This window comes from Anser cygnoides, chromosome 23, assembly GCF_040182565.1.
Source record: "Anser cygnoides isolate HZ-2024a breed goose chromosome 23, Taihu_goose_T2T_genome, whole genome shotgun sequence".
NCBI lineage: Eukaryota > Metazoa > Chordata > Aves > Anseriformes > Anatidae > Anser > Anser cygnoides.
Genome location: NC_089895.1, coordinates 6,096,955 through 6,106,776, shown reverse-complemented (window position 1 = coordinate 6,106,776; position 9,822 = coordinate 6,096,955). Strand labels below are relative to the sequence as shown.

At 54.1% G+C, this 9,822-nt stretch overlaps 1 protein-coding gene across 3 annotated transcripts in view; it reads left to right on the top strand.

Moving 5' to 3' along the window:
- Window positions 1–9,822, top strand: part of LOC106044648 (Golgi integral membrane protein 4-like) — a 32,324-nt gene continuing 22,502 nt past the window's right edge. Inside the window, exons 1-4 of one of the 3 annotated variants that reach the window (XM_013194804.3) lie at window positions 1–545; window positions 7,091–7,165; window positions 7,679–7,728; window positions 8,372–8,425. In XM_013194804.3, coding sequence (XP_013050258.3) covers window positions 359–545; window positions 7,091–7,165; window positions 7,679–7,728; window positions 8,372–8,425 — 366 coding nt within the window. In that variant the 5' untranslated portion in view covers window positions 1–358. Of the gene's footprint in view, window positions 546–1,337; window positions 1,598–7,090; window positions 7,166–7,678; window positions 7,729–8,371; window positions 8,426–9,822 lie in introns of those variants that run through there. The other 2 variants (XM_013194803.3, XM_013194805.3) reach the window with 2 other exon arrangements.

Genomic DNA, 9,822 nt, shown 5'->3' with positions numbered 1-9,822 from the left:
GGAAGCAAAAACTTTCTCTCCTCCTCCGCAGGGTCCCCCCGGCAGCCCCCCGCCGCCTCCCGGGCCGGACCCCGCGGCGGTTCGCAGCTGAAGGATGCGGCTCTGCTCGGCCAGCGGCGGTCGCCTGCGCTCCTCTCCCCCGGGCGATGAGGAATAACCCGCTTCTGGAGCATCCTCTGCTGCTTTGAGGGCTGGGGAGGAGCGGACTGAGACTTGGATCGAACCTGGCAGAGGGTAACCGAAGGGATTTGCGGAGGAAAGGAGCTGTCTGCGGGGAAAAAAAATTAAAAAAAAAAAAAATCAGATGCTGTAGCAACACCAGGGAGGCAGCGCTGCATTGCTTTGCTTCAGCCCCATCATGGGCACGGGCATGTGCTCGAGGAGGCAGAAGGGGCTCCTGCAGACCGGGTTTTGCCTGCTGGCAGTGGTGTGCTTAGGCTCGGGAGTTTTCCTGTACCATCACTTGCAGCAGAAGGTGAGGAGTGCTGAAGCCCTGGCCCAGAAATACAAGCAGCAGCAGGAAGCGCTGTCTGCCCAGCTCCAAGGTGAGTGACTGGCTGCGTGCGCGCCTTCTGAGCTTCCTTTGCTTCCCCGCAGCCCAGTGACAGGCGGGGAGCGTTTGTGGAGTGAGGGTTGACTTCTAAAGGGCTCTAGGAAGATGTCCCCTGTTTCTTTCCCCCCCCCCTTGCTTTCTGGAGTTCCTCAGCCTGGAGTCTGAATTGCTGCACACAGCAGCAAGGGGACGGCGTGTGCTGGGGTGGGGAGTTGAGCTGTGTCCTGCCTAGCTCAGATCTCCCCGCAGCTCCCTTTGGCTAGTCCTGCATGGATCTAAATGTGAAGCAGTAAAAATACAAACAGGGCTTGCACAGGCTCGTGGGGCAGGCTCCGAGACCTGGCTGTGCTCCCTGGCCAGGACCAGAAAGTGAATAAATAGGCAGGGGGCCCTCTAGTAAAGTTTGTCGTCGTACTGTCTGTTACCTTTGTGAGAAAATAAACCCATCTTCTCAAGAGATCGGTCTGTGACTCCTGCCAGCTTGTTTGGGGCTGATTGGAAGCTCGGTGCTTAGAGCACCTTAAAAAATAAATAAAAATCAGGGGAGGCAATGAGTTGTCTTTTTGAGCCCCCTTACCCGCGCTGGGCTGTTGTGGTGGCAGGAGCGCTGGTTCCTCTGGCGAGAGCCGCTGGAAGGCACGCGTGGTGTGTGTGTGTGCCTCCCTCCCCTTTCTCCCCCCCTCGTTTGTCCTGCTTGCAGAGATGCCTGCCTGTGGGAGAATGACGTTTTAGCCCGTGGAGACATTCCAGCAGGGAAGGCTGAAGTCACGTTACGTTGTCCCACTGCTGAACTCTCTCTCCTTTGGCTGGTCTGGACGTCTGAGGCTTCCCTGTCTGCCCGAGCCGCAGTGCCAGCCCCTCTCGCTAGACTTGGGCTCCGTGGAGGGGTTTGCTGAGCTTCCTGCAGGGCAGCCGGGGGGAATTCGCTCTTTGGTAGCCCGTGGCTCCGTGTAGTGCTGGAGGATGGGTTATTCTGAGTGCCCACAGAACGAGTCTTACGTGGACAAGATGCTGTTTGCACGTGGCTGGTGCTGATGCCTCAAGGTCAGGAGGCCGATTTAATGCTTTTTCACAGAGCGAGCGGGATTAGATTATGGTGTTGAAATCCAGAGCTCTTCCTCGGGCTGAAATCAAGCGTGGGGTGTCTGTTATGGCCTCTGCTCACACGGACGGTGACGTTGGTTCTGTAGGCTGTATTGCTGGGGAGTTCTGCAGGTTTGTGGCTCAGGATGCGTCTTCTGGGTTAAACCTTTCCAGGTGGCTTTGTGTGCAGTGTTGTGATGCGAATTTAACTTGAGCTTCTTGTGCTCAGGGCTCTGCATTTCCAGCAGAATTGGGGAAGCAAAGCGATGTGCATGCTTGTCTCTCAAGGAAACATGCTTTAAAAAAGCAATGTTTTGAATTGATCCATCAAGTGCATGGGTTTACTGCTATTACCTTACGTTTTGTTTCCTTTTCTTCTCACTCTGTCATGAGGCATTTAAACACCCACAGCTCCTGACGTGCTGCACAGTCCCAGCCACTGCAGTCCCCACCTGCATCCTGTGTTTGAGACGCCGAGGTCAGCAGGGCAGAAGCTTGTCCCCGTCCCCTCCCGGCATCGCTTGGAGAGGGGCTGCTTCAAGGAACGAGCCGACAGCAACAGCCTCAGGGAACCCTGGTTCTGGGAGCAGCAGGCTCCTGCCAGCAGCTGAGACAGGCTCATAATATTTTTTTTTTCCACCCAAATATGTTTGAACAGCAGTGCTGTGGCCTGTTGCTGGGGTTTCTAACCCTCTGCCAGCCCTCCCATTCCTAAATACAGTCGTTGCCATGGATACCCTTTTTATTTTGAGAAGACACTTGTCCAACAGTTTTAAGAGGCGATGCTTCTTTTAGGATTTGGGAGAGGCAGGCCCTAAATAGGGGCCACCTCCGTGCAGCCGCAGCCTGCGCACCCGGCCTTGGCCCTGCACAGCTGGCGGTGCTGGGTGCTGAGCAGGGAGCTGGGTGCCAGCACCCCGGGGCTCTCCCTGGGGCTGGCTTGGAGTGAGACTTGAATTGCTGTTTGTCTGCGGCGTCCGATTCGTGATTCGTCTTTCCAGCCCTACAAAAGGAGGATGTGTTATGGGGTGGAATTCAGTGCTGTTTGTTTCCTACTCCTCTTAGGCTCGAGCACAAGATGAGGTTAATGCTGCTGGCTGCCTCCAAATAAAGCTGGAAAGGGCAGGGGTTGGGCCGGGAGCGAGTGAAAGGGAAATCGAGCGGAGGAGGGAGTGGAGAGGGATGTCCAGAGCTGCTGTGAAACAGCAATGCCTGTCCCACACACAGCCAGGGAGTGGACCTCGTCTTCTCTCTCAAAAAAAAGAGCAAAGCAGCTGCTGACCTTGCCGCAGGGTAAAACACGCGGCGTGATGAGAAGGGAGGTGCTGTCGGCGTGTGACCCGCTCAGCCTTCTGGAGCCTGCTGCTGGCAGGCACCCGCCGCACCGGGCAGCTTGCGGCCCCTCTTGTTGCGCTCCAGGCGGCACCGAGGAGGAACCTGCTGGGCTTCTCCGTCCCTGTGTCCCTCGTGCTCCTGCGGGGAGGGTCGGAGGTGTCTGAGACTGCGTGGAGCCTCCTTGCCAGATACTGGGCTCTGCTTTAAGGGCTGGGCTTTGGGGTCTCTGCTCTGCAGCAGGGCTGCTGCCCAAGTGCCTGGTGCTGCGGGTTGTTAGCTGTGATGTGGCTGGATGGGGGCTGGCAGGAGGGTTTCTCTGTAACAAGGAGAGCGGCTGAGAAGAAAGCTCTTTGTAGGTGATAGCTGAGCCTGTCTGCAAGGCTGGGATTGCTCTCTTCCCGTCATGGATCTCCTAAACTCTCCCTGGCAGATGTTTATCTCCGTATACAGCTGAGATAACAGTCCCTTCACGCAGTCACCCTGCTTTCTGAGGTCCTGTAAAATGAGAACATGTCTGTGGAAGGCCTGGCCTGCTCTCCCTTCCCAAAGGCAAGGCGCTGCAAGGGATTTCATTGTTCCAGCTCTGCATTTTTAGCTCATTTGGCAGCAGGTGACAGTGCTTTAGCGCTGAGTTCTGGCTGGATTCCAGCCTGGATTTAGACACTGACCACCCTTCACTCCCTCTTGTAGCTGCGAATTGTTAAAGACTTCCTGGCTTCCTGTCTGCTCGAGCTGGAAGTGCCATTTTGGCCTGCTGGGCTGGAGCTGGATCCCACCGCAGAGGTGAGCGGGGAGACTGCTCTGCTGCTGAGCTGTGCAAAGCTGAACCCAGCTTCTGCAGGCTCTGCAGACCCGGAGAAATGGCAGAGGAGAGAATTTCTTTTTTTTTTTTTTACTTGCTGGAGGTTACTTCAGCTTATCCTATTTATGTATTTTAAAAAATACGTATTAAAAAAGTCATCTGCTTTGTGGAGCTTGCATTGTGACTTCTGGCTACGGGTGTTATTGCAAGCCTGTCGCTGGAGGAGCTTTCCTGTGCTTTAGTCTTGCGTGTGCTGAGTGAGCTCAGTAGTGCCTGGCAGCTCGGGGTTACCTGAGCAGCTTTCTGCACAAAATAGCTGTTTACTGCCTGGTCCTGTGCGAGTGAGGCTCCCAGCGCGTCAGATATTTGTGCTGAGGTGCTCTGCTAGGTCAGACTGCAAGAAAGCGAGATGCTCTCCGCAAAAACACGAGCGCCCAGAGCTCACAAGGCTTTGGGGGTAGTGGCTGAGGTGTTTCAGCTGACTGTTTCGTTGAACAAGGCTTCTCGGCGTGTGTTGAGGAAGCACTCACAGTCTCTTATGTGCTTACCTGCTCGCGTAGCGAGCCGGGCAGGGAAAGCCCTGGGAAAAGCGTGCCTTAAAATAAAGCTGTCACTGAAGTAGATGCTTGGACAGCCGCAGCGAGGGGCTTGCTGCTTACCGCTGCGCTCAGCAAGGGAAGCGTCCTTCCAGACGAGGCACAAGTAAGTATTTCTGCAGCGATGGTTTGGAGAAGGCCTCGCTTCAGAGGAAAGCATCGAGGAAGCGGCCCGGCCCAGGGGAAGGATCCTCGCCGCTGGCATGTCTGTCTGTGCTAGGGAGGGAAGCTAGAAGGAAGGAGATAACGTGGCTGGAGGCTGGGAATTCCTGAGCAAGAGCACCACACTTCCTGCCCTGTGAGGGAGGCCAGAGGTGGAAGAGGGAATTGGGTGGCTCAGGGGAGATGATTCGGGTGTGAAAGCGTCCGGGGAACAGCTCCTCGCTCTGGGGCTGGACTGAGCTTGTCATGCCACGAGCCCAGGCTGGTAAAGCCTAAAAAATTGTCCTCGTACCTGCAGTGGCTAAAAGCGGCGTGCTCCAGGAGGAGCCAACTGTCGTGTACTGCCGAGCCTTGGTTTCAGGCCAGGACGAGTCACCGCCTGGAAGCTCTGAAGCTGCTCCACGGGGGACGATGGCATGCCGGGATATTTGGATTCAGTTCCCGTCTTGGAGCAGGACCCTCAGTGTGTAAACTGCCAGCCTACCTGGCAGGCTGGGGTAATGCTGCAGCGGGCTTGGGAAGCAGCTGAGCTGCCATCAGCAAGACCCCTAGGACTCAGCAGTTTATGTCTGGCTTGAAATACCGCCCCTTGTTCCCCTGATTTGCTCAGGCACTCAGTTGTTGCTGGAGATGACTGTAAATATGAGCAGACCTGCCGCTGGTAAACCGAAGCATTACAAAAATCCCAGGCTTGGGCCCAGCCAGTGTCACGAGTTTGGCTTGAAAATCGCAGAGGTAAATGAGCTGGAGGTTATTTTTCTGGGCAGAACAGGCCCTTCCAGCAGGGAACAAACCCCCAGCCACCGAGAGTCTCCTGTAAAGCCACCAGCACAGCGCAGACCACGCACAGCCCTCGCCGGGGCACTGAGGATGAGCGGGGGTCTCCTTGTACAGGTGCTGGGTAGGTGGTGGAGATGAGAACTGCGTGACCTCGTGTGGATTGCGGTGGTGAAACCACTCAGTGGTGGAATGAGAACTGCATCCTGGTGAAACCTGCCTGCGGGCTCCTCAAAGGTTTTGAAGGAAGTGGCGGCGGAGCACAGGCTGGGAGAGGTGTGTCCGCAGGGGGGATGTTGTGGAGTATTAGTTTCCAGCATGCTTTATTCGATGCCGTGTTGGATTTGTGCGCCCAGCTCTCCTGTCACTGCACCGGGCTCAGCCTCTGCTCGCTCCTTGCTCTGCCTGCAGGATTGCTCAAGGCTTGGCAGTTATTTAAAGTGCAGAAACACCAACTCGCTCTGACATCTGGGCTTCACTTCGCTTGCAGGGAGTCTGAAGGCTCAAAACCCACACGCGGTTATGAGACGTGACTGGCGCTGGGTTGTTTATCAGCGAAAGCCGTGAACTTCACCCCGTTGTTGCTCACCCGCCGAGGAGGCAGCTGAGGAGATGGGTGGCTGGAATCCCCTGCCTGGGGAGAAATGGGTGGGGTGGCAAAAAGGTGCTGCTCTTGGGCGGTTTGTGCTTTTCCTTCAGGGGCTACGAAGGTGCCAGGCGTGCCCGTGGTAAGGCAAGGCAGGACTGTCCCCATCAAAGTGAGGTTCTTGTACGGCCCGTCCTCAGCCTCGCAGTGCCTGGGTGGTGAGCAGTGTGATTTAGGCAAATGTCCTAGGCTGCCTCCTAGGGTGCCAGGATTACCTCTGAGCACTTCCTTGTGCTTCTTTGAGAGCAACATCTGTGCCACTGGTGGTCAACTCTAAAATATTAGACATACGGGTGCTTTGTGTCTCGTGTCTGCTCGCTCTGGGATGTCTGCTCTCAGGCAGCAGCCACCTGCTAGGGCAGGGCATGCGTGGCCTTCGCTGCTCCCACATGCCACGACAGGATCTTATTTTATACGTGATGATATCACCCCCTTGCTTCGTTTGTTCTGGGCACTGTTCAGCACCTGTGGTGTCACTTGCCCCCCAAAACCTTGCCCGCAGCGTGGTGCTGCGGTGGCACCGTGGGAGCCTCCGTGCGGAGGGGCTGGAGGAGCTGCCTGCTCGCAGCTGAGTGCCGGGACTCAGGGACAGCTCTTGGTTAGCGCTCGGGCGTCAGGGCGGATTAAAATCATCATCCATCAGGAGGTTTCTCTGGCGCTTCCATTTGTCATGTGGCTGCTGCACAAAGCAGCCTCGTCCCTCTCCCTTCTCGGCACCCCTGTGCAGAGCACAGATGCTCTTTTGTGTGTGGTAGGAGAGGGAGGTGCTGGCTCGCTCTTCCTTAGTGGCCTTGAGGGCCAGTTAATGGTTGGGATGGAGACGGGGGTGGAAGGGGGGAAAACATCTCTCCCACACGCTGCTGATGCAGAGCAGAAAGCCTGGAAGGCTCCAGCTGTCTTGAGCCTGGAGGTGGGCTTGGCCTGTAAATGTTCAGTTCAGCCACTGGCCGCCAAATGCAGCTCACAGCCCAGGCTCCAAAGCAAAACCTGAGTGCAGAGACTCGCAGGATGTCAGGATCTCAGATACGTGCGCGAGCTTCAGCACTGGTGGTTTGCTTGGCCTGGAATTTAGGTGAGAATGTCTGGGAGGAAATGTCAGGGTTTATCTCACGCTCTGCCTCTCTCTGCTTCCCCAGTTGTGTACGAGCACAGATCCCGGCTGGAGCGATCCTTGCAGAAGGAGCGAGGGGAGCACAAGAAGACCAAGGAAGGTAAGTCTCTCGCAGAGCAGTGGCCAAACAACGCTCCAGCAGCCCTGTGGGGAGATGCACACGTGGCACCCGGAGCGTTTTCTGCCTTCAGTGCAACATGTGGCTGTTTGTGAATGCTCCCCAGGTGAGGCTCGCAGCTGGTTTGTGTGGGGAGAATAGTTAGCTGGCTTCTCCGTTGCTCGTGGGCTGGGAGGTGGGTTCTGTTCTCTTATATTCCTGCAGATGTCTTCAGTCTAATCTGCAAGTGATAGCACCCATCCTGACGTGTTGGAGCACTTCAGAAGTGATAGCTATACCTGGCATTAGATCACTTTTCTTTAGAAATAGTAACTTTTAAGTGATCTGAAGATGCTGAGCTCCATAAGGAGTCTATAATATTGGCATCCCTACACTCCCCAGCACACAGACACTCCAGACTGCCCCATCCTTTAAAGCTGATGTACAAGAGTAAATACACACATGCAGGTCCTTGTAAATCCCAGGTCATTTAATTGTCTTCTCTTCTGTTTCTAGATTTTTTAGTGTATAAATTAGAAGCTCAGGAAGCTCTCAACAAGGAGAAGGTACGTACAGTTTATTCCTCAGAGTGTCTGTATTTTCCTGCATGTGTGTAAGGATGGTGAAGACCTTTGTGGTACCACCACAGCCATGAGGCCAGGGCTGCTGTCTGGGCCATGTGAAAGACAGTGAGAATGTATGGTCCAAAAGCAACTTTGGCTGACTCCATCTTGCAAGGCTGATCATGTGTGAAGATCTGCTTTATCTTAGGGATAGATCGTGTGTGAAGATCTGCTTTATCTTAAGGCTGTGTTGTGCCAGAGCTGTTCTTCTTACTCCCTCCTGTGCGATAGCACAGTGGAAGGGTTACAGCCCATCCCATTTGCTGGAGTCACAAGGCTAGTTTTATTCCTTTCTCAGAGCATCTGTTGGTGAGATGCTGGGGGAGAGGAACAGCTTTTTAGCTTGCTCATCTGTGGGTGAATGTCATCTTGTTACACGAAGAAACTCATGGATGAATATCTGAATATTCTTACGGCTGGGCAGCTTGCTTGCAATTTGTAACTTGCTGGTAATACTGCATACCTTACTGAGTATTTATCTTGCTGCTGATGCAGTGCCTGGGCGGGTGTTGATGTGTGTTTCACATGCCTTAGGCTTTTCTGGGACCTAATGGCACCATTAAATTTTTATTATTTTTTTTTCCAGCAAGACTCTATGAACAGATATGGGGCCCTCAGTTCCCAGCACAAGATCCTGAAGGTAAGGTTTTGGTCTGATTTCAGTACTCACCATTTGCTACACGTTAAGAGTGCTCCCTGGAAGGTAGCTCAGAGCTTTCACTTACCACAGGTGCCAGGGAGAGACCAAGGCCTTCCTGCAGCTAGTGCCAGCCCAGAGGGCTGTGGATCCATGGTTCTGTGGCACTGATCTGTGTTTCTTCCTGGCTATTCAGGTTTATGGGACTTTTCCTATTTATTCTGTTGGGCTTTGTATCAGATTACGGCCTCAGTGTATACCTCATTTCAATGGTAGTCTTTGTGCAGCTTATCACACAGGAGTTCTGTTGTTCAGCACGTTCTTTTGTGTTCCTTAGCATGAAAATGGGCTTCTTCACTGTGTCCTGCCCTGCTGGGCTAAGAGAATGTACTTTAAGGCCAGGTGGGGTGGCTGACAGTGGTTTTAAAGCTTATCACATGCTCTACCTGAACCACATCACAATGTGAAAGTTGGGTTTTGTTAGCACAATGCAGCTGTGGTCTGTTGGCGGTGATGATTTTCTTAATGTTGTCTTAAGCTGGAGCGTTTTCAGCCAAGCAGTGATTTAGTTCTGGGACGCAGGGAGTGGGCTGGGATCCAGCAGCCCCAGAGCTGGACGTCCAGCTGCCTGCCTTTGGAGTCAAGCTCTGGGAGGACGGAAGCGTGGCTCTCTTGGGCATTATCCAGCTCTGGGAACACTTTGCAGCATCGACTTTTCCTCCTCGTAGCAACTGCAGCCTGAGCAGCGTGCTCCGGTTTGCTTCTCTCTCAGGGACAGTGAGAGCACTTCATCCTGGCTCTCTTTCTCTCACTGCCTTTTATTGGGAGGAATTTTTCATCTATTTTGTAACTGCATTTACGGCTGCTGAAAGACAGCCAAGCCCTTGGGACTGAAGTGTGGTGGATTACAGCTTCCCCCTCCTGAAAATGCAGCATTCAGCTCTACTTGTAGCTAGCTATGGGGCTTAGAATAACGTTTGTTTCTGGAGCACAGGCAGAAAATGCTTCCCACTCGTACTAGCTTCTTGACAAGGAAGACTGCTGCCAGCAATATCATTACCGAGGAGGCAGAAGTGGGTGATTGCCGTGTAATGCTGAACAGAAACAACGAGCCCTGTTAAGCTGAAGGTCCCAAATGTGACCAAAGACTTCTGTGAATCCACACCAGCATTATCTGGCTTTGGTGTTTGCGGCCACTGGTGCTGTACCTGACAGCCTGGGTCGTGGCTTGACCCCACAGGACAGCTCTGTAGCCCACAGTTGTCTTTCTTTAGGTCTGTTTTCTTCTGCTCACTGCCCTCCTCTGTCAGCGTTTTGTTTCGCTGTGTGCAGTTGGAGACGAGGGGCTCTGCAGGGAACCGCTCCGCAGAGAAGGCATCGTTTGGTGCTGGTTGGGGTTC